Source organism: Notolepis coatsorum (genome assembly GCF_963971535.1).
Source record: "Notolepis coatsorum genome assembly, chromosome: 10".
Taxonomy (NCBI): domain Eukaryota; kingdom Metazoa; phylum Chordata; class Actinopteri; order Aulopiformes; family Paralepididae; genus Notolepis; species Notolepis coatsorum.
The window spans coordinates 12,493,004-12,518,074 of record NC_140174.1 but is presented as its reverse complement, the minus strand read 5'-3'; the positions used below and the strand labels follow the sequence as shown (position 1 = coordinate 12,518,074).

The following is a 25,071-nucleotide window of genomic DNA, read 5'->3' as shown; positions in this document are numbered from 1 at the left end:
ACATACTCTGCACGTAAATATATAAAACATCGCCGTGCAAGCTAATTAGCCTAGCAAGCCTTGTTGTTGAGTGAGTCCTACCTCTGGGTCTCCTTCCAGGTCTCCTTCGCTCTCGGCCATCTCCTTCACTGATTGGTCGTTAGTGCGTGCTCATATCCAAGCTTGGAAAATCGATATATCGAAACTTTGCGACCACGTTTCATGTTTATTTCGAGGAAATAATTTATCGCGATAGTTATCGTTATCGTTTTATCGCCCAGCCCTACTTCCTATCACCCGTCGCTATCCCACGGGGCCCTCCAACATAACTTCTGCAACAGGGCTCTCCCGAGCCCCCGTCCGTTGCGACTGTTCGTGTTCAAGTTCACTGCCGAAGAGAGCGTCTCTCTCCTTCCGCTTCCATATATCTCCTTGCATCTCCCTCCGACACTCTCTGCCTGCCACCGCCCCCTGCTGGTCGCCTACTAGCTCCACAGGGAAAGATGTCGAATATGGTCCAGCGATACTGTGTATGGTCCATACTCCAGCCGATAGAAGGAAGAGAAACTCATATCATTGCTCGTGGGAATATCAATGATGTCTTTGTGTACAAAGGGGATTGATTGATTGATTGATTGATTGATTGAAAACTTTATTAACAGATTGCAGAATGGCTAACTCTATTGGATGTGATTTATCTTGAGATATCCACGGCTCGGGTGATTGGGGTAGGGCAGGCTGGCATTGACCTGTGGTTCGCAGCAGCTGAGAAGGTAAAGACCGCCGTGTGCGGCTGAGCGGGGTTGGGGCGCTTGATCGGGGGGGTCCGGCGGTCTCTGGGGAGGGGGAGGAGGAAATGTCTTGTCTGTCTTGGTTTTTGTCTTGTCCTTCTTAACTTTGGCTGGGGGGATTTTAGGGGGGGTTGGTATTTAGCTATTCTGCGCTATATGTCAATTCACATGCCATTTCCCCAAGGGACTAATATTGGCAGACTGATTGACCTGTCAACCAACTTGGAAGAGGAATTTCTTTCTTCTTACACTTTACCGTCTGCGAGTTTGGCAGTCTTGAACATGTGTAAGGGACCTAGGCTATCTACAGTAAATCTGCGACAACACTCTCATAAACAATCTTTTAAGTCACTCCACTTTGTAAAGGTGGGGAAAGGTTGCCATGTCTTGAAGACCCCTTTTTGTTATTGAAGTAGCCACCTATATTTGATAGGTTGGACGCTGTTTCTTTTTCTTTTTGTCTTATAATTTATTATTCTGTATTATTGTTGTTATTCTCCTGTGAAGTTATGTTTTTTGTTACTGTGGTTATTGTGTTGTCCTGTTTCATGTAATTAATAATAAAAAAAATTTGATCAAAAAAAAAAACAGATTGCAGAATGGGTACAATACAGTACAGCTCAATACACACAATTGTTAAGGGGATGCAGACCAGAGAAAGACTTTCGTCTTGTTTACATCAGGGTCCCCCATTTTCAATTCATCAGGACATATATGACATACATGACATACAGATAGTCAGTACTGCTACATCTATACATTTATGACATACCAGATTTGCAAATACAGTACTGTTTGTGATAGTTCAAGTTCAAGTTCTTTAATAGTTGTCATACAGAAGTACAGAATACTTTCATACAAAATGCTTCTTACTGTTACGCTCCAGAGACTGTGCTAGACAAGATAGTATCAAATAACATAATAACATAATATAGCATGAATTTAGAAGAAGAAAATGAGGTCACAGTGTTCGGTATAGACATATGTACAATGTTCTGAGTTACCATATAATATACAATACACAATACTATGCAGTGTACTAATGTACAGTACTATCTAGTGCAAAGCAGAAATGGGATGAGGTACAATTTTAGGTACAATTTACAGTAAGGTGTACGAGTTGTAGTGCAATCCTTCATCCATAAATATAAAGTGTGGGGAGTGGGTGCTACAGTGTGTTTGTTTAAAGTGGGTGTGTGCTATAAGTGTGTGGAGTGGGTGCTACAGTGTGTTTGTTTAAAGTGAGTGTGTGCGTGTGGATGTGTGTGCTATGTGCGTTTGGTGGTTGTTGTTGTGTAGTGTTCATTCATTGTTCGTTTAGCAGCCTGATGGCCTGGGGATAGAAGCTTCTTCTGAGTCTTTCTGTGCTCGCCTTGAGACTCCTGTATCGCTTGCCTGACCGCAGCAGTTCAAAGAGGCAGTTGTTCGGGTGACTGGAGTCTTTAATGATTCTCTTAGCCTTGCCCTTGCAACGCTTGTAGTAAATGTTCTGGAGGGTGGGGAGCCCCCCTCCAATTGTGCGTTCGGCTGAACGTGTCACTCTTTGTAGTCTGCTTTGGTCTTGTGCAGTGCTATTCCCAAACCAGGAGGTGATGTTGCCGGTCAAGATGCTCTCTATTGTACATGAGTAGAAGTTCTTAAGGATCTTCTGTCTGACTTGGAACTTCCTTAGGCGCCTGAGGAAGTAGAGGCGTTGTCGTGCCTTCTTCACAACACTGTTAATGTGTGTGGTCCATGTCAAGTCCTCGGATATGTAGGCTCCGAGGATACAGAAGGAGTCAGGAAAAGGGAGTATATACATTTGACGTAGAAACTGTACATTGGAGGAGGTTGGGTGGGGGGGGGGTGGGTACACTGTGATATTGACAACCATACTGGGTAATCTACATTGGAGGTGGTTGGGGGGCACACTGTATATACAAGCAAAACTGTACATTGAGGGGGGGGGGGGGGGGGAGACACTGTACAAACAAACAAAATTGTACATTGGACTATTGACAAAACCATACTAGGTAAATGACTGTACATTGGAGGGGGTTGGGTTAGGATATTTACAGGGGCCAGTGTTGAATTGCAGTCTCCCGTAGGTGTCCCTTGAGAGAGGTTTTGAAAGTGGGTAGTGATCCACATTCCTTTACAGCTTTGGGTAGGGCGTTCCACATTGATGTGGCATAATTGCGAAACGTGTTTAGTCCCTTATTTGAGCCGAATCTGGGTTTAACATGATTTGTGGAGCTCCCTCTGGTGTTGTGATCGTGGTATTCACTGACCTTTGGGAAGTATTTTGACATGTACATGGGTACCTTGGTCGTGTAGTGTATCTTGTAGACCAGGCCCATTGCAAGTTGCTGTACTCTGTCGTCTACTCTAAGCCATCCTAGGTTGTCAAAGTGGGCAGGGGTGAGGTGGGTTCTAGGAGTAAGGTCAAGCAGTAGTCTGACCAGTTTGTTTTGAGATGTTTGTAATTTTGTTTTTAGCGCCTTTGAGGTGCTTTGGTACCATGAGGTGCAAGCATAGTCGTAGTACCCCTGAATGAGTGCTCCTGCCAGAGTCTTCAGGGTATTCTTGTTTACCAGAGAGGAGATCCGGTACAAGAATCGAGTTCGTTGGTTGACTTTTTTTATTACATTGGATGCCATTTTGTCACAGGAGAGATTAGCCTCTAGGATGGAACCCAGGTAGGTAATTTCATCTTTCCTTGTGACAATATTGTCACCCACTGTAACTGAGAAGCCGTCGGTCTTGCTGAGTTTGTTATTTGAACCGAAGAGAATGGACTCTGTTTTGCCCATGTGTAATGATAGTTTGTTATCAGCGAGCCATATGCAGATTCTGCCTAGTTCCGAGCTGAGGGTTTTTTCAACCTGTAACTTGTTCTTGTCAGAGACCAGCAGGGCTGAGTCGTCCGCAAACAGGAACAAGTTGCAGTCACAAGCTGACGACATGTCATTTGCATAAATTAGGAACAGTAGCGGTCCTAGTATGCTTCCTTGTGGAACACCACAGCTCACTGTGAGGGGGGGGGGATAGGGTACCGTTTACCTCCACCATCTGTTCCCTCCCCTCAAGGTAGGATTGCATCCAGCTCACTGATAGACTATCAAAACCAATTGCTTTTAGCTTGTCAATCAGAATGGAGTGATTGACCGTGTCAAAGGCCTTTTGTAGGTCCAGCATGACCATGCCGCAGTATTTGCCTGCGTCCACCTCTTGTTTGATGTGGTCATTCAAATAGATATTGTAACTGAGGGGTACAATTCCCTGACTGTATTACTAGATATGATACTTACTACCACTACCTTTGTACTTAATATTCGGCCACCCAGTACACGGCATAAATATATTATCATAAACACTCTCACGTAGATGAAACGGATCCAACACAAATGTACGAAGTCGAAGTATGCGTTTATTACTACACAGCAATGGTGTGTAGAGCAAGCACGTAATCACTTAATTACATTTATGAATTGAAATAGTATGCACTTTTATGGCAAAGAGTATTCGTCGGTATATCAATAGAGAATGTCCAATCTCTGATGGCGCAGGTGGTAAATATACGACCTGGAATAGTTAAGGAATAACAGCAATGATACTTTAATGATTATATACTAGATACACTAAGGGGGGGTTAATCCGGTCGCTTGTAAGCCGACAGGAGTAGGAGGGGGGGGGGGGTAGAATCCGGCTGCCTCGTCCGGCCAAGGGTATCCCAGGTGAACCCACTGTAGTGCCGTTCAATGCGCCGGCGATCCTTGGACCACAGATGAAAGCAGGTGGACTCTTTGTGGGCCGGCTCTCTCCGGTCCACGGGGGAGAGACGTGAAGCGACCTCGTCTTGCAGAGCGTCTCCTCACCTTGCGTCCTCTCCAGGGGGGGGGGTTCCAACACACGGTAGTGTCGGGGGTCTTTATCCATGGAATAATCAAAGTATACAAAGCATAATCCGTGCCTGGGAAGGCGGGCTGTCGTCGGTAGAATAATCCGGTATACAGGTCCACTCGCTCGTCGGCTCTGGGGCTCCTCGGGTGCAGCTTCACATGGGGTCAACCACCCTGGGTAAGCAGCCAGTTCTCTGCCCGAAACGATGGGGTACTGACTACGGTAGTATTCTCACCGCACGAAGCACTATATATTAACAGACTATTATTAGCTTAATAGACTACGTCCAACTCGACGATATAGTGCCAAATATGACTATTCAAATATTAATATACACGATGTCTCAATACCGATGGTAGGCGAACTTGGCCTTACTCCCACACGTGGCGTCGCGGGGAGGCTTTACGTCTGTGACTCTATTGGAGGGTAAGAAACTGGACTGAAAAGAAAGTCCTACTTTAGTAGCGCAGTATATATACGCACTATGAACAAATAGTCCCATTAGTGGTGCGGTAGCCAGATTCCTACGCGGAACTAGGACTTGTTCGTACATGTGGAGCGGTACGTTTGAACTGGGTCTGAGGGGTATGGCAGCCTGGCACCAAGGTCTCGACCAATAGTAGAATGGAGACTATTATGGGATGTTCAGTAGGCTAGAATGGATATTCAATGCATATTGTACAAGGAATATACAAGGGATATCAGAGAATATACAAATACAATTAAATATATATATATAAATAAATATATATATTCGGTTTAATCTGGCCCTTCACAACAGATATAATACATAAAACACAAGTCAGCAGTTCTGAATAATAGACAATATTTTCAGACTGCTACACAATAATGATGTAGTATAAGGAGATAGCTTACCAATAAGGGCCTTAAGATATGCTTATTGTTACTCTTTATATCTGTTATTTCTGTTCTATCCAACATCAGTTATAACTGTTATATTAGCCTCACCGTGGTGTTATACTAATCTCACCATAACATAAGTGGCTTTGCACAATTTGAATGTAATAGCATGAGTTAAATAATTAAATTATCTGAAAAAGATTGAGAATATGATCTGTATGATTTAGAAGAGAACACTGATTTGTTTCTGATAATGATGTTGTTGCCGTTCCAGAGAAGGGTATCGTGGACAAAATGCAGCCTCCAAGCTGATGTGTCATTTTGACTATTTGATTGTACATCAAACGACCTCCGATGTTGTTGAAAATAGAAATTATTATTTGGGATGAAATATCAAAATCGAATCTGGATTCTAAAAACGTTTAAGATTTAAAGGTAAAAGTTATTATAACTGTATCATCAACAAAAAAATCCAGGACTGCAAGACCTCCTGCTTTACTATTGGAAACCAGAGACTTGTGTGTTTTGGCAGAGTAGTGCATGACGTCGACAGGCGTGGTAATAACAATGAGAACACTATTAATTCCAGACTACACAGATTTTGCAGTCCCAAGTAAAACGTGGAGGAAAAAAAACAAAAGGGTGTGGCGAAATAATTAATATCATATGAGTTGGGGAAAAAAACATCCATTAAAAGATGATCCGCTGTTAAACTTTCACTTTTGCGCAAACAATCGAAACCAAACAGTGAAGTAGTAAAGTGTCCTGTAACGTTGGGACCTTCGTGCCTCTCTGGTTCAGAGCCTACAGTACAGTACAGAGGAAATGACTCATAGAGGAGCTGAACGAGCAGCGTGGGTGTGTGCGCTATTAAAACAAGGCGCAGACTCCTCCGGGTGACGCACACCGAGGAGGATCTGTTCCATGGTGAAAACCAGAACGGAGTCCTAATCAGATGAACTTTGGGGAGTGAGTCGTGTGTTTAGCAGACAGACAGACAGACGGGGCTCCTTCTCGGCACCATGGCGTCCAGCCGCGTCCTCTGTGCGCTCTGCGGATTTATCATCGCCGCCGCGGCCAACCTCTACGGCGTGAACGCACAGAAAAGTAAGTAAATACAAATGACTTAATAGTAATACACTTGTTTTTACCCCCCCCCAAAAAATTCCAACTCGTGTGATATAATATAAATACGCGATAAATCGGGATACCATGAAGTTTAAAAAATTATAATTTTTTATTTATTATAATAAAAATTCTAATAAACTTTATTTTTTTTGACTGCGAGGTGATCGCGTATCGGTGATAGACTTTTCCCCGGGGTTATGATGATGATGACTGCATGGGAATCCTTGTTTTTCCGTGGAACATGGAACATGTCGGTCAGTCAGTATCGCCGCTCGCCGGCCGAGACGCGTCCTTCACCAGCTGCACTCCTTCTTCTTCTCACCGGTTCCGCATTCCGATCGCCTTATTTCACCCCGTCCTGCCCGCCTGCCGTGGGCCGTGGGTGAGGAGGAGGGCAAGCCGCGGGCAATGCTGCCTGCACCACCAGCGACCATTCATGTGTTTCTTTCTTGTGTTGTAAATATATTATTATTATTATTGTTATTGTTGTTGTTTTTGTTTTTGTTGTTGTTTTTCTCTCTCTCACAGAACATCCTCAAACTATAGTTTCAAGTTCAAGTTTCAATTGTTTTATTAATTGTCACATAAGGTGTACACTACAGTGAAATGCTTGGTTCATACAGTATGAGCCTCCTGAGATTGTGCTTCATACAGTAAAAAGAATAAAGACCAAAACACTATACAAAATATACAATATACAAACTAAAGTACAAAATGCAACCAATATGATGTTTTTTCTCTCTCTCACTTAAACAGAGAATCCACAAACTATACTCCATCTTTTGACTAATAGCCCATAGAACAACATAGGCTAATTAGAATGGCCGATTGGTATCATCATAAGTATTATAACATAATTAGCCTAGATTAAATAGAACAGAGCAACCGGTACATTATGCATTCCAATAGAGATCTAACGAGATAATAGCACACGGATCATATAGGCTTTACTTCCCTTTAGAATCAGTAGAATAATTTAGATTCTGTCAGATTAGGGTTACATTACATCTGGATTAGGTTATAGCCCAGATATACGCTAGTATTTATACATCTGGAAGACTTTAATCTGTCAGCTCCATAGGGCCCCTGATCAAACATGATGTTGTTGGCTCCCATTTGTGACTTTATGAAGAGGGAAAAAATAGGCAGATCAATTGATTATTCTGTATGAACCATGTCGAGGGTTGTCTCTGCCCTTGGCCCGAATATATTTTCTAGTCCGAGCCCACCTCTCTTGGCTGCCTCGTCCGTCTGCATTTGCATATGTTTTTGGGGTCTGGCAAAGACCTTTTTGGAAGTGATTTTTCATAACCCATGGGGAAAATTAGCATTTCAGAGCTCCGTTCCCCTCTACGCCTGGTTCTCCGGGAGACGGTAAATGATCGTGTTTCTTGTGATGTAGAAGCGCAGTCAGCGGGACGAGATAACCGGCCAGAGCCGCCTCCCTCCCGGGGAAGCCAGATGCGAAGCCAGATAATGCACCTGTTCCACTGAACGTCATAATACGGGCGAGCGGAAATCTCCCCCCGGCCGTGATGAATATGATGCTGCAACGACTAGTCGATAATAAAAAATAAATAGAGCATATTGGCAGCCGAAAACCAGACCAATCTTTCGCCGTCGACTAAAAACACACTTCTTCAATCAATATTTGAAATGAATACAAAACACTAACCTTCTTACTTCTTACATACTATCATGCACTCTTCCTACTATACTAATATGTATTATTTACTACTGCACTCAACACTGCAACACCCAAGTTTCAGCACTGTTTGTTACTCCGCTGATAGAGTTATACCCTTCCTGCTGACTTGTCATACAGAACTTGTAAGTAATTTTGGATAAAAGCGTTCAGCATAAATGACAAAATGTAAATGTATTTTTCAAAGTAATAATCGACAGATTCATCGATTATCAAAGCAGTTGTTAGCTGTAGCCCTAAGGTTACCGCATCACACTGCAAGCCTTAGTGTTTAATTCTGATTCATTGCTCAGATCTGATTTTTTGCTTGGCTCTTCACATTATATTATAGATCAGATTCCAGTGTGAACTGGTCACGCTCCTGGTCATGCAGAAATGAACATTAAAGAAGATGGACATAAAAAAGAAAAAATCTGACCTGTATCTGATTTAGGACCACATATTATGAAAGTGACCCAAATCAGAATTGAAAAGATCAGATTCCATGTGAAAGATCTGGGCCACTTTCTCCCTGCAGTGTGAGCGTAGCCTATACACACATCATGTGGTGTATAACCCAGGAGTAAACTCTTACTAGACCTCCCAACAGCGTGGCTACATGGGTAGAGCTCCAGACTCATGATCGGAAGGTCACCGGTTCAAGCCCCGGTCAGGGCCATTGTCGGAAAGTGGTGTTGTTGTCCAGCAGGGAGCACTCTGTCTTCTGGACTTGGCAGTAACAATGCCCCTGTTACGGTGATGGGGACACCATACAGCTGCGAGTGCCGTCCTTTCGGACGAGACGTTAAACTGAGGTCCCGACTGAATTCATTCAGTCGTTAAAGAACCCAGGGCGCCTATCCTGACCAAATTCCCAATCAGGTCTCTGACATCAAGGTCACCTAATCATCCCTCCCTCTTAATTGTCTCCTGAGCCTTTCAGCCATTGTGTAGTGTGATGTGTACCTGGTGCCAGTGTATCGTAGTCATTGTGTAGTGTGATGTGTGCCTGGTGCCAGTGTATGTTAGTCAGTGTGTAGTGTGATGTGTGCCTGGTGCCAGTGTATGGTAGTCAGTGTGTAGTGTGATGTGTGCCTGGTGCCAGTGTATGGTAGTAGTCAGTGTGTAGTGTGATGTGTGCCTGGTGCCAGTGTATGGTAGTTATTGTGTGATGTGTATCTGGTGCCAGTGTATGGTAGTCATTGTGTAGTGTGATGTGTATCTGGTGCCAGTGTATGGGTAGTCATTGTGTAGTGTGATGTGTATCTGGTGCCAGTGTATGGTAGTCAGTGTGTAGTGTGATGTGTATCTGGTGCCAGTGTATGGTAGTTATTGTGTAGTGTGATGTGTATCTGGTGCCAGTGTATGGTAGTCATTGTGTAGTGTGATGTGTATCTGGTGCCAGTGTATGGTAGTCATTGTGTAGTGTGATGTGTATCTGGTGCCAGTGTATGGTAGTCAGTGTGATGTGTGCCTGGTGCCAGTGTATGGTAGTCAGTGTGTAGTGTGATGTGTATCTGGTGCCAGTGTATGGTAGTTATTGTGTGATGTGTATCTGGTGCCAGTGTATGGGTAGTCATTGTGTAGTGTGATGTGTATCTGGTGCCAGTGTATGGTAGTCAGTGTGTAGTGTGATGTGTGCCAGTGTATGGTAGTCATTGTGTAGTGTGATGTGTATCTGGTGCCAGTGTATGGTAGTCATTGTGATGTGTATCTGGTGCCAGTGTATGGTAGTCATTGTGTAGTCAGTGTGATGTGTATCTGGTGCCAGTGTATGGTAGTCATTGTGTAGTCAGTGTGATGTGTATCTGGTGCCAGTGTATGGTAGTCAGTGTGTAGTGTGATGTGTATCTGGTGCCAGTGTATGGTAGTCATTGTGATGTGTATCTGGTGCCAGTGTATGGTAGTCATTGTGTAGTCAGTGTGATGTGTATCTGGTGCCAGTGTATGGTAGTCATTGTGTAGTCAGTGTGATGTGTATCTGGTGCCAGTGTATGGTAGTCAGTGTGTAGTGTGATGTGTATCTGGTGCCAGTGTATGGTAGTTATTGTGTGATGTGTATCTGGTGCCAGTGTATGGGTAGTCATTGTGTAGTGTGATGTGTATCTGGTGCCAGTGTATGGTAGTCATTGTGTAGTGTGATGTGTACCTGGTGCCAGTGTATGGTAGTCATTGTGTAGTGTGATGTGTATCTGGTGCCAGTGTATGGTAGTCAGTGTGATGTGTATCTGGTGCCAGTGTATGGTAGTCATTGTGTAGTCAGTGTGATGTGTGCCTGGTGCCAGTGTATGGTAGTCAGTGTGTAGTCAGTGTGTATGTATCTGGTGCCAGTGTATGGTAGTCATTGAGCCTGCATAGCCCGAGGTTGGGTGATGCACAGTGGTGGTGAATGAGGCAATTTCCACCCTACATCGTAAAGCTCTTTGAGCGTCTAGTAAACCTCTGTGTGAATGATGCAATAATTATTCATTCATCATCGACTCGGTCATTCAAGCAGCCGAGTGGTCGCTAGGTGCCAGGGCTGGGTGGAGCCAGGTCAGACACTAGGTGGCAGCGCTGGGTGGAGCCAGGTCAGACACTAGGTGGCAGCGCTGGGTGGAGCCAGGTCAGACACTAGGTGGCAGGGCTGGGTGGAGCCAGGTCAGATCCCCGGGGCAGTGCTGACGGGAACAGTGACACATCTCCCAGCAGGGACCCTAATAAAAGTGATTCAGACAAATCTCCAGCGACCGGCATTACTGCTCCATGTGGAATGTCTGGCGAGGGGAGTGAGAGTGTGGTTGCTATGAACCGCCCGAGGTAAACTCACAACAGAGTCACGGCGGCTCCCGCGGAGCGCTGCTCTCACAGACCAGCTGTGTGTGTCTCCTCCCCCGGCCAACGGGTTACGATACGGCCGCGATTCACTGTCTGTCCCCTCCGGTTTGATTTGTTTGTTTGACGACACTTGATTAGCAAGCGGTGGTTCTTCTCGCAGCCTCGCCTGAGTTACTGCAGCCGCGCGCAGGGTGACCCGCCTTGTGCAACACACGCGATGCTCCTGGGTGGACTAATAAAAGTAAGTCATGTTTATGTGTTGTTGGTTTAAAGGCTAGAGTGGGGGAGTCGGCCCACTTCCTTTGTTTCTTTATTGGAAGAGCTCAGAGGAGAGCGTGACGACGGAGTAGAGGAGAATGTGAGGATGGAGAGGAGGAGAGCGTGAGGACGGAGTAGAGGAGAATGTGAGGAGGAGAGCGTGAGGACAGAGAGGAGACCGTGACGACGGAGTAGAGGAGACCTTGAGGAGGACGGAGTGGAGGAGAGCGTGAGGACGGAGAGGAGGAGACTGTGATGACGGAGAGGAGGAGACTGTGATGACGGAGAGGAGGAGACTGTGACGACGGAGTAGAGGAGACTGAGGAGGAGAGCGTGAGGAGGACAGAGAGGAGACAGTGAGGACAGAGAGGAGGAGACAGTGAGGACAGAGAGGAGGAGACAGTGAGGACAGAGAGGAGGAGACAGTGAGGACAGAGAGGAGGAGACAGTGAGGACAGAGAGGAGGAGACAGTGAGGACAGAGAGGAGGAGACAGTGAGGACAGAGAGGAGGAGACAGTGAGGACAGAGAGGAGGAGACAGTGAGGACAGAGAGGAGGAGACAGTGAGGACAGAGAGGAGGAGACAGTGAGGAGGAGACAGAGAGGAGGAGACAGTGAGGACAGAGAGGAGGAGACAGAGAGGACAGAGAGGAGGAGACAGAGAGGAGGAGACAGTGAGGACAGAGAGGAGGAGACAGAGAGGAGGAGACAGTGAGGACAGTGAGGAGGAGACTGTGAGGACAGAGAGGAGGAGACTGTGAGGACAGAGAGGAGGAGACAGAGAGGACAGAGAGGAGGAGACAGTGAGGAGGAGACAGAGAGGAGGAGACAGTGAGGACAGAGAGGAGGAGACAGTGAGGACAGAGAGGAGGAGACAGAGAGGAGGAGACAGTGAGGACAGAGAGGAGGAGACAGTGAGGACAGAGAGGAGGAGACAGAGAGGAGGAGACAGTGAGGACAGAGAGGAGGAGACAGTGAGGACAGAGAGGAGGAGACAGTGAGGACAGAGAGGAGGAGACAGAGAGGAGGAGACAGAGAGGACAGAGAGGAGGAGACAGTGAGGACAGAGAGGAGGAGACAGTGAGGACAGAGAGGAAGAGACAGTGAGGACAGAGAGGAGGAGACAGTGAGGACAGAGAGGAGGAGACAGAGAGGAGGAGACACAGGAAAGAAGACCTTCGTGAGATTCTAGCCCAGGCCAGCAGGGGGTACAGTATATGTGGCCCCCAGGGGTCCTATCACACCATCTACCGCGTGTGTGTGTGTGTGTGTGTGTGTGTGTGTGTGTGCTATGACTGCCATCCCATACCATATATCGTGGAGGAATACCATTGAACTTCATCTTTGAAAAATATTGTTCCAGTCACGCCTTTGGACAGTTCAGTCGGAGAGCAAATTTAGACAAAGACAGAAGAGCTTGTCCCAAACGCTATACTGTGATGTCACAATAGATAGAGAGAGAATGAGATGCAAATTTGGAACATGTGAGTGTGTTTCATTATCCGGGCCTCAGGGGGCTTATTCAGGGCGGTTGTGGCTTTTTATGTGGGAACTGAGAGCTCTACGGGAATAGAAAGGTAATTTGGACATTAGAGTTATAGGACAAACATTGTGCAAGAAGTAGTAGACTGTCTGTAATCCATGAACAGTCAAACGGTCTTGGTTCTCCTGTTTATTATTAGAACGAAAAGAAGTCTGGCATCCAACCAGAGTGCAAATGTAACAGTAAAGTGTAATAGTAATATACAATGTAGGCTACAGCAGGTGATTAAACTGGGTATAAAATATATAAATTAGTACTACTGAGTAATAGTGCTAATCAGATCAGATGTATGTACAGAGTTGTAGTATTAATATGTGTACAGTGATGCATGTATGAAGACACTATGGTAATAACTAAGTCATGCTGGCCAACAGCGTAACTACCTAGTAAGAGTAGGTAAGGGATATACGTACAGATATAGTATCTACACAGATATGTAAAAAGGATTATATGCATATATATAGAGAGGAGGAGACAGTGAGGACAGAGAGGAGGAGACTGTGAGGACAGAGAGGAGGAGACAGTGAGGACAGAGAGGAGGAGACAGTGAGGACAGAGAGGAGGAGACAGTGAGGACAGAGAGGAGGAGACAGTGAGGACAGAGAGGAGGAGACAGTGAGGACAGAGAGGAGGAGACAGTGAGGACAGAGAGGAGGAGACAGTGAGGACAGAGAGGAGGAGACAGTGAGGACAGAGAGGAGGAGACAGTGAGGACAGAGAGGAGGAGACAGTGAGGACAGAGAGGAGGAGACAGTGAGGACAGAGAGGAGGAGACAGTGAGGACAGAGAGGAGGAGACAGTGAGGACAGAGAGGAGGAGACAGTGAGGACAGAGAGGAGGAGACAGTGAGGACAGAGAGGAGGAGACAGTGAGGAGGAGACAGAGAGGAGGAGACAGTGAGGACAGAGAGGAGGAGACAGAGAGGACAGAGAGGAGGAGACAGAGAGGAGGAGACAGTGAGGACAGAGAGGAGGAGACAGAGAGGAGGAGACAGTGAGGACAGTGAGGAGGAGACTGTGAGGACAGAGAGGAGGAGACTGTGAGGACAGAGAGGAGGAGACAGAGAGGACAGAGAGGAGGAGACAGTGAGGAGGAGACAGAGAGGAGGAGACAGTGAGGACAGAGAGGAGGAGACAGTGAGGACAGAGAGGAGGAGACAGAGAGGAGGAGACAGTGAGGACAGAGAGGAGGAGACAGTGAGGACAGAGAGGAGGAGACAGAGAGGAGGAGACAGTGAGGACAGAGAGGAGGAGACAGTGAGGACAGAGAGGAGGAGACAGTGAGGACAGAGAGGAGGAGACAGAGAGGAGGAGACAGAGAGGACAGAGAGGAGGAGACAGTGAGGACAGAGAGGAGGAGACAGTGAGGACAGAGAGGAAGAGACAGTGAGGACAGAGAGGAGGAGACAGTGAGGACAGAGAGGAGGAGACAGAGAGGAGGAGACACAGGAAAGAAGACCTTCGTGAGATTCTAGCCCAGGCCAGCAGGGGGTACAGTATATGTGGCCCCCAGGGGTCCTATCACACCATCTACCGCGTGTGTGTGTGTGTGTGTGTGTGTGTGTGTGTGTGCTATGACTGCCATCCCATACCATATATCGTGGAGGAATACCATTGAACTTCATCTTTGAAAAATATTGTTCCAGTCACGCCTTTGGACAGTTCAGTCGGAGAGCAAATTTAGACAAAGACAGAAGAGCTTGTCCCAAACGCTATACTGTGATGTCACAATAGATAGAGAGAGAATGAGATGCAAATTTGGAACATGTGAGTGTGTTTCATTATCCGGGCCTCAGGGGGCTTATTCAGGGCGGTTGTGGCTTTTTATGTGGGAACTGAGAGCTCTACGGGAATAGAAAGGTAATTTGGACATTAGAGTTATAGGACAAACATTGTGCAAGAAGTAGTAGACTGTCTGTAATCCATGAACAGTCAAACGGTCTTGGTTCTCCTGTTTATTATTAGAACGAAAAGAAGTCTGGCATCCAACCAGAGTGCAAATGTAACAGTAAAGTGTAATAGTAATATACAATGTAGGCTACAGCAGGTGATTAAACTGGGTATAAAATATATAAATTAGTACTACTGAGTAATAGTGCTAATCAGATCAGATGTATGTACAGAGTTGTAGTATTAATATGTGTACAGTGATGCATGTATGAAGACACTATGGTAATAACTAAGTCATGCTGGCCAACAGCGTAACTACCTAGTAAGAGTAGGTAAGGGATATACGTACAGATATAGTATCTACACAGATATGTAAAAAGGATTATATGCATATATATATATATATATATATATATATATATATATATATATATATATATATATATATATATATATATATATATATATATATATACGGTAAGAAATATATATACACAGCAATCAGCATAGTACATGTACTATTAGCACATAGTAACTGGACTTTCTTGTAATATGTAGGGGATCTAAACTGTACTTTTCTGAAAAGGTGTTTGATGCCAAACCCTCTAATCCACAAGTAAACCCGCTTCCAGCCATGCTATTAGATCTGTCTAATGTTCGGTCTGACCGTCTGAACTCTTACAAAGGTGCAAGGGTTATCTTCACATTCACACGATTACCGCTGAGTTCATGCTTTTGTTTTCATCGCGTCTTCAGAAGTGGTTAGTCAGTGGTGGGAAGCACGTACCATGATATTCTAGATTTCATTCGAGGAGGACAAACCTGCCCCCGGGTTCCTGAAACACTCATCTCTCTACTCTCAGCCCACGTCAGAGGTTGTTGCCACTAAAGCGTGACATCATGAGATTGTCTTGGCGTAAACAATACGAGAAGTGCCACGGTTCCTCGCGTCAACTTTTTCAATTCCGTCACTTGATGCATGTATCATGATTACCACCATGTGTGTGGAGGAGACAAAAACCTGACATCGTGGAACATTATTATTCACTAATAATCCACTCGTCGTCATCCCTCCCACCGATGCAATAAGTGCATAAGTAGCAACAACCCCAGGGTGTGTTAAGTTGCATTGAAAGAATCTAAAACGGTTTCCACAAAACAGAACAGAACATTTACATCTCGTCTCTTTCCACTGTCCCCCATCCTCCTGATCCTGATCGGGATCTCCCGGCTATTTCCCCTCTTCTTATCACCTAGGAAGTGGACCGCTGTAATTGTCCTGCTGTCTGGCAGCCATAAAGAGAGATATGGAGGTTTCCATTGTGTGTGTCCAGTGAGGTAGACGTGTTGTTGCTAGGAGGGGTGTGTGGGTGGAGTGGTTGATTGATTGATTGATTGATTGAAAACTTTATTAACATATTGCAGAATGGGTACAATACAGTACAGCTCAAAACACACAATTCAATTGTTAAGGGGATGCAGACCAGCAGAGAAAAACTTTCGTCTTGTTTACATCAGGGTCCCCCATTTTCAATTCATCAGGACATATATGACATATGACATACAGATATACAGTACTGGTGCTACATCTATACATTTATGACATACCAGATTTGCAAATACAGTACTGTTTGGTGATACAAAAATAGTAATAGAGAGTATATACATTTGGTTGTGGCTGGCTCTCTTTTTCTCTCACACACAGACTCGCACCGCATTCGTTTATTCTCTGGAACACGCTCATAATAACAATTCAACGGAAGCTCTTGACAACTTGCCAAGACAAGAAAAAACACGCGCAACACGCATCACATCCTGCCGTTCGCGCACACACACGCACACGCACACGCTGTCTCACCGCAACTGTGTCTGACTGTCTCGGCAAAACCAAAATTAGCTCGTAATGCCGATTTGCGTTTTCCTCTTAATACATCAGCAAGACGACGAGTCAACCCCAGAGAGGAATTCCCCCAGCCCCTCCTCCGAGTCGGGGAAGAGGAAAGCCACAGGGGTTTCTGAGATCGCCTCAGTTTGTTCAGCTTGATGTCATAACATTTCCCAATCACTCCAGCAGAAATCTTCTCTTGCGTTGAACCGAGCTGTGTTTTCTTGGCGGGTGGGGTGGGCTGGGGGGGGGCTGGGGGGAGACTGGGCGGGTTTGAAAACATCTGCAGCATAGTCTCTCAGGGGAGGTCTAGTCCAACATGTCCTTCTTGAATATCCGCTCCTCTTAATAAGCTTGAGTAATGGTGCACAGTGTATACATCGAGAAAGATGTTTGGCTTTTGCAAGGGAACACACGTCTAAATCGTCAAACTGCCATGGCTGGATGACTCAATGAGACACACAGGATGACATAATAACTGAACTGATTTCCATTGTTTCTCCCTGCGCACACAGGCCAATGCAGCAGTTCAGAGTTCTGGAATTCGGATCTGGATCTTTGCGTCCCGTGTGCGTCATGCAAACAGTACCCGAAGACCCCATCGTGTAACACATGTAAGCAATTGAAACTGTTCATATTGACCTCCTCCTGGCATCTGGCTAAATTACAACATGTGGATTCAGCGAGTCCCTTGTGGCAATCCAAAAGTTTACAGCCCTCCTCCATGCCGTAAGACGAACGGAATCTCAAATGTATTGAAACGACGCTGTGTCCTTCCAAGCGGAGCCCTCTTTGAACCGTCCTCTTAATGCGTCCCCACAGGTAGGCCCATATACGCGGAGGAGACGTCAGACGTGTGGAAGCTAGCGGCCATCACCAGTTTCTCAGTGCTGGCCATTGTGCTGGTCGGTGCCGCTTTGATCATTGGCTTCATGGTGCATCGACGCAAGTCACAGAAACGACCTCTACGTGGTAAGACTCTACATTTTATACCTATACTGGGGCCTGGTCTACAAGATACACTATACGACTAAGGCACCCATGTACATGTCAAAATACTTCCCAAAGGTCAGTGAATACCACGACCACAACACCAGAGGAAGCTCAACAAATCATGTTAAACCCAGATTCGGCTCAAACAAGGGACTAAACACGTTTCGCAAATTATGCCACATCAATGTGGAACACCCTACCCAAAGCTGTAAAGGAATGTGAATCACTACCCACATTCAAAACCGCTCTTAAAGAGCACCTACGGGAGGCTGCAATTTGAAACTGGCCCCCGTAAATGTCCAAACCCCCACCACCTCCTAATAGACAGTCTCCTCCCCACCGCATGTATATATTCTCTCCCCGCCGTATGTATATTTCTCTCGCACCCGCCCACCCCCTCCGATTGTACAGTCTCCACCCCAACGTATGTATATTTCTCACCAAGCCACCCACCCCCTCCAAATGTACAGTCCCCTCCCCATCATATGTATATACTCTGTCAGGATCTATGGGTAACAGTATTTGAATACCGTATATGTCACAAATGTATCGGTACTAAATACCTATATGTCCCTATGCCATAAATGTCATGTATGTTGAGTATGTCATAAATGTCAATATGAATTGAAAATGGGGGACCCTGATGGAAACAAGACAAACGTCTTTCTCTGGTCTGCATCCCCTTAACAATTGTGTGTATTGAGCCGTACTGTATTGTACCCATTCTGCAATCTGTTAAATAAAGTTTTCATTCATTCATTCATTCATTCATTCATTCATTCATTCATTCATTCATTCATTCATTCATTCATTCATTCATTCATTCATTCATACTGCTTTCACGGTCTACAACTGCCCTTGATTGATTGATTGAAAATGTTAACAGATTGCAGAATCGGTACAATACAGTACAGCTCAATACTGTAACGAACCCTGGTTGTTGTTGTTTGTTATTGACGACTCTCTCAAGGCAGTTGTTATTGCTCACTTTAGGTCTTTATTGCAAGCATCTCAGATATGGCTTCGGTACAATTGACTCGTCGCTATAACTTCCCATGCCTCAAGAGACCGCACCCTAGGTGCCACACCCTCTTATACCTTTTTCAGGTCAGCCCCTGCCCCCTCCACTCTACCAACCCCGGGCCCGCGCGACCAACAGCGTCGCTCGCATGCCAGCCCCAGGCTGGTAGAGTGCAGAGTGACAGCTCGGCTGACCAATCACCCAAATCCCAGGGTCGCTACAATACAAACAACTGCTAAGAGGATGAAGACCAGAAAAAGACTTTTGGCTTGTTTACATAAGGGTCCTCCATTTTCAATAAATCAAAAAACACTGTAATCATAGTAATCATAACTTCCCACCTCATACTATACCCATATAACTGTGTATGATAGCATGTACAGTAGTGCTGTATATGCCGTATATAGATACAGTATACACATACATCTATATACGGTATATATTCTGTACATACCCGCATATAATCCTTTTTACATATGTGTAGCACTATTACTTAATTAATTTGTATATTTTATACCCAGTTTAATCACTTGTACATTGTATATTACTATTACACTTTACTGTTACATTTGCACTCTGGTTGGATGCCAAACTTCTTTTTGTTGTGCTGTACTTGTGCTGTATGATGACAATTCATTTGAATCTAATTTAATCTATCGGCCTAACAGGGTTGCCTCCTCGTATTCGACTAATTGGTCGGTCGGTTTGGTCTTACAGTAGTTGGTTTAGTTTGGTCAGTCGATTAGTCTTACCTTTTCTTAATTTTGTGTTTACTGCAGAGTGGAGACCCATGTTACTGACCAAACACTCTATATCAGTGATGTCTGTTGAAATGTAGAGCTATTTAACACTTTATCTTAACAAAAAAGACCACTTACAGCACCCTTTAAGTGCAAACCTAAAGCGACCAAGAGGTAGAAAAGTATTAGGTTTTCCGTCACTTAGATTCCACGAGTCTGCTGCACTGAAACTAAAAGCAGCCTTTCCAAGATCAGTCTTGGCACAAGGTACCTGAACAACCACCCAGTAAGCCGAGCTATAATTGCTTAGATGGCCTCCATAGAATATTAATCACGGGGATTTAATCAACTCTAGTCGTGTGAATGAACATTGTGAACACGTCATGTGTGGCCAGCGTTGGAATGTTCAACTACTGCCACTAGTATGTTCTTCCAAACGATGCCTTTGCAATGATAACACATCAACTATCTCCTGAATAGAGGTCTTGCATGGAATGTCTGTATAGCTCTCTTTAGTATGGCTGCCTGTAACCATTGGTAACCGGTTTCAAAAGGAAATGCCTAATTTCTGTGCAGTGGGTAGCGTAGGTAAAACACTGGAAAAAGAACGATATTACTGTTCTACTGTGACTTGTTTATAGGATCCAGTAATAAGACACCATTGTTATTGTTTTTGTTGACATTTCTCATATATCAACACATAGCAACCATTGTTTTGCACATAGCAACCGTTGCCTGTTCCATTGCTATGTACATAACAATGGTTGCTATGTTACAGGCAGCCATGTTGGAAGACGGAGAACTACACAAACATTCCGTGCAAGGCCTCTATTGACCATATTCACACCGTGGCCATTTTGCTCTTATGTCATGCTCAAGGAAACTATAAAAGAAGGAAGGGTCATCAGGTCAGAATACCAAGGAAACTATAAAACAAGGAAGGGCCATGATGACGTCAGAACACCAGCGTTCTATGCTCTGCTCGGTGCCAGACTTTCGTGTAAAATTCTAAATATACAAGCTATCTGAGGAAATATACATCAACCAATATATCAAACGTTAGCTTGTTAACAATGCAACAAATTGCCAATGATTCTGACCGAGGTAATAACTTGTTTAAATGACATAAACCTCATAAGGTCATAAACGAGGAGATGAAAGGTTCCACATTTGGCACTTATGTGCGTTCACACGCTACACACACAGTGATGTAATGACTCTTCCTTCTTTTATAGTTTTCTTGGTCATGCTCAGGAGGGGATTCCTTTCCACCCGGGCCGGCTTGTGAATATGGCCAATTGCATGACATTCCATTTCTATGGTCTCATGTACCAAACAGACGTTCATTTCCATGACAACTTGATAACTATTAGGAATGTTTGAGCATTAAGTGTGTCTGACTCTTAACCACCAAAACCTGCACGGACTACAACGTATGGCGTATACCACGCCAGTTAGGGAACAGACCCTCACTTGCACCTTTGTTTACACTTTGTTAATTTCTCTCATATTTTTATATTTAGAGTTAATTATATTGTTTACACTGTTTTTTTTTTTTATCATATCTTTATATTCAGACCAAATTGTATTGCCTATATTTATCTACTATTACCCTGCCCATACCTGTACCTCCCCTCCCCCATGCTGCTATGATACCCGAACTTCCCCAGGGGGATCATCCAGGAATATCTCATCTCATCTTAAAACAAACTCATGAATGTTGAAAAAGATAAACAATTCTTCTTTTGTTTTTCCTACAGAGCCCATTGAAGAAACAGCAGGGCCACTTTATCATGCATAAACACTTCAGTAGGTACACTTTCAATTATTCTCCAATGCTGAGTAAAAATGTTGTTCCTTTACGGTTTGACAGTGTTGTTCACATAAAAAGTATATATATATATATATATATCCACATCTGTCTGTACATACCTGCATCTGCATGTAACCCTTTTTACATATCTGTAGATACTATATCTATATCTGTACATATCCCTTACCTACTCTTACTAGTTACACTGTTGGCCAGTATGACTTATTATTACCATAGTGTCTTCATACATGTATCACTGTACATATTAATACTACAACTCTGTACATACATCTGACGAGCAGTATTACTCGTTTATATATTTTAAACCCAGTTTAATCTCCTGTACATTGTATATTACTATTAATAATAATAATAATAATAATGCATTTTATTTATAAGGCGCCTTTCAAGGCACTCAAGGTCGCCGTACAACAATTTTAAAACAGTTCATTTACAATCACAATCCATTAAAAAATAGAATCAGACAAAAAAAATAGCGTTCTGGACCAGTTGGAGCTTATGGAGGAGTTTGTGGGGGAGACCAAAGGGAAGGCAGTTGCAATAATCCAAGTGACGAGAGAGTGGACCAGGATTGCGGCGCTGTTGGGAGTGAGTGAAGGGCGGAGGCGGTTGATGTTGCGAAGGTGGAAGTAGGCAGACCGGATGGTGTTGTTGATGTGGGAATGGAATGATAGGGTGCTGTCGAGGACTATTACACTTTACTGTTACATTTGCACTCTGGTTGGATGTCAAACTTATTTTTGACACAGTGTTCACATAAAAAGTAACAAGAACTTTAACAGAATCCCATGACTTCCACAGACCTCATCTTTCTCTGGAAACACGGAGGCGACGGAACCCAGGGAAGCCCGGCTCAGGCAGAAGAACCTCTGGACCATAGAAACTGTACTCTGACGACGGGGTGCGTTTCTGAGTAGAACCGGACCATTTTAATTTATTATACTGTTGTGAAAGTGAAAATGTGCTCAGTTCTCACACACTGGGCTAAATAGTCACAGAGTCCTGGGCTAAATAGTCACAGATCGCTCCCACGGAACTGTGTCGACCTGACGCCTAGTTGAGCACTTCTGTCCACGGATAGTCCAACAGTGCACTGATCACACGATTTACATGAACTAGTGACTAATTATAGTAGCCGTGGTATTATTTTCATATTTTACTCTCGACTTGATATTCCAATATTTGTAATTAGTATTAGATCTTGATAAACGTTATTTCTTCATCCAGATTCATGAATTTGTCAGAATATGCTCCTTGCCAACCTTCCATTGTGCTGAAACCAGCAGATCATCAGTGAATGTAACACAAGTATTGTTTTTAGTTTTTTTTTTATCTGTATGGTTAGGCGTGCATTTTCTGGTCATTCTCAACTGCCTCTTAAAGCTGCAGTAGGTAACTTCGGAGAAATTAGCAAGTGAGTTTACCTGCCAAGCAGAAATAGAGCTAAGCTCTTCCTCACTTGTCAAGCTCTGTGCACGCTCACAACAAAGGTTTTGCACAGACGTTGTGTACATTTTTATGAGAAATGCGATGGTGGTCTTAGTTTTCTCCTATGCACCCCAGGGAAGACCACATGGCAGGTCAAAACACATCTGATTGGTTGATGATGCAGGAAGCTGATGTTTTTTTGGCCTGCCAAATGGGGTCGCATCAGAAAGCTAAGACCACCATCGCAGTTCCTCGTCAAAAAGTACACGCAACGTGCAAGATTCAGCTTAAAGCTGCTTCTGCCTCTGGGAGTTTGTGGAAAACCTTTTGTTGCAGGTGAACTCACTCTTGCTACCTTCTCCGAAGTTGCCTACTGCAGCTTTAAACGAAGACCAGTGAAAAGCATACTGTCTGGCACATCAAGGACATTTGAATGTAGCTACTTCTTAGGTCAAGTACATTATCACTGCCAGTGCCTTCACTTTGCAACCCGGTATGCGCTTATCTTCTGGAGAGCCTGATAGAGTACCTTTGTAACGCCAGTTGCTTATAAAGGGGATATAATGGTAATCTTTCTCATGCACTGTTTCTAGGAACCCCTTCCTTGAACAAGACAGACTCTCTGTTATAGACCGCTTAAGGTTCCCACGCTTACTTCCTCAGTGAATTCCAAAACCTTTCAATGACTTTTCCCACACATTCATACCAAATTTCTGTGACTGTAATCCTGTGGTGTAAGGACTGAACAACCTTTACCGTAACTGCTCTGGCATTGAAGACTTGTTATGAAAGGTTTAACAAAACTAAAAAACACCAAAAAAGAAACTGACCTACTTTCACCGTACAATTCCTGTAATATTTATATGTTGAATAATGTACATAAATGATAAACTTGTGAATATGACTTTACATTTCCATTACTTTTCCAAAAGTGTATGAATATTTCATATTTTTCCTAAATATTTTAAGGCCCGGAAAAGTTATTCCATAACTTTTCCAGGATTTTGATGACATGCGGGAACCCTGTTATTATTTCATTGTATTTGTTTTAATGTGACAGCCCCCCCCCCCCCCCCTAAACAGGTTTTAATCTTTTTCAAACCTTTATACAAAACAAGACATAGTTTAGCAGCAATTTCATACATATAGGCACAATAAATAAGGATAGACAATACAAAATCAGTTACAAGTCGACACACAGTGGTCGGAGATCATACTTTTAAATACAGCGAGAGAAGGAAGAACCTTCAGCTTCATATAAAACACAGGTTACCTAATTGTTGCATTATCCTCAAGTATAACACAACCTTTCCCTGGTGACAATACCAGCAGCCTACGTTTGTGACGAGATATCTTCTAACATTAGACACCCAGTCTCAACAAACTGCTCTCTAAAGATATATGGAACAGATTATAAAGGGTATGTTTAGTATTAAGTACTGTAGTGAAGGTTCCACCGTTACCCATCAGAGGGCCAGGTGGAGCTACATAACCATGTTATAACAAGGTCTGAGGTCCAGGGGTCCAGGGGAGATTTGGTGGTCATTTGAATCACTGAAAAGGTCAGGGAAAAAGTTTTTAAAAAAGGAAAGAAGGTTTTTGGTCTCTTGATCATATTTATCCTCAAACCGTCAGGGACACTTGAGGCTTCAGTACCGGGCCAAAATGTTAAGATATTTCATGTGATTGACAACGTCCTTTTCATATTCATATCATGGATCTGAGTGAGGGGCTTGCTGCTTGCCCTACTGCCCTAACATTGGGCAATCAGCTAAAAAGAAATACAGGTTTAGTTTTTACCTTTAATTTATTTAGTAAACATCTCTTGACAATTGTATAGTTAAGGCGACTGCTTTATCGTGGAGAGATTATGAAAGGGACTCCTGTGAATATTTTTGTAAAAACCTCAACATGCCAGCAAACTTTGTTACTGAGCAATAACTAACATTTTCTTTGATTATTTGTCTTGCTTTTTAGTTGTGTATAATTGTGTATACATGCATAGGCTTCCTTTAAGTTAATGCAAGTGAACTGTGTTGTGTATCAAACGTATTTTCACAATAAAACAAAATAACCTGATCCATACGTTTTTCTTTTTTGTTACAGCAGTTTCACACACAAAGATATACTCACTTTAAAAATGCATTCACTTTTTAACATTACACCATATTTGTATCTATTTATTCCTAAATTTGCACTACATCTTTTTAGCATTTAGGCTTTTTTGTGCATTTTAGTTTTTAATATTTTAGTGTGGTCTTTACTCTTACCTTTTTCTAATGTATGAAGCACAATATCAAGAGGCTTATACAGAACCAAGCATTTCACTGTAATGTAT

General features: G+C 43.8%; 1 protein-coding gene across 1 annotated transcript; it reads left to right on the top strand.

Moving 5' to 3' along the window:
- The first annotated feature begins 6,365 nt into the window (after positions 1-6,365).
- LOC311235928 (tumor necrosis factor receptor superfamily member 12A) lies at positions 6,366-24,799 on the top strand. The gene is made up of 5 exons (XM_084323456.1): positions 6,366-6,620; positions 17,233-17,331; positions 17,540-17,689; positions 21,232-21,280; positions 22,107-24,799. Exons 1-4 carry the CDS (start codon positions 6,536-6,538, stop codon positions 21,270-21,272), a joined length of 375 nt encoding a protein of 124 aa, XP_084179582.1. The 5' UTR covers positions 6,366-6,535; the 3' UTR covers positions 21,273-21,280; positions 22,107-24,799.
- Positions 24,800-25,071: the final 272 nt, after the last annotated feature.

What these genes read in the sequence shown, in the direction of transcription:
- LOC311235928 (XM_084323456.1), top strand. Translation starts at nt 6,536, where the DNA reads ATGGCGTCCAGCCGCGTCCTCTGTGCGCTCTGCGGATTTATCATCGCC. An exon ending in CGGCGTGAACGCACAGAAAA is followed by an intron (nt 6,621 to 17,232) that starts GTAAGTAAATAC and finishes CTGCGCACACAG; the next exon opens with GCCAATGCAGCAGTTCAGAG. An exon ending in GACCCCATCGTGTAACACAT is followed by an intron (nt 17,332 to 17,539) that starts GTAAGCAATTGA and finishes GCGTCCCCACAG; the next exon opens with GTAGGCCCATATACGCGGAG.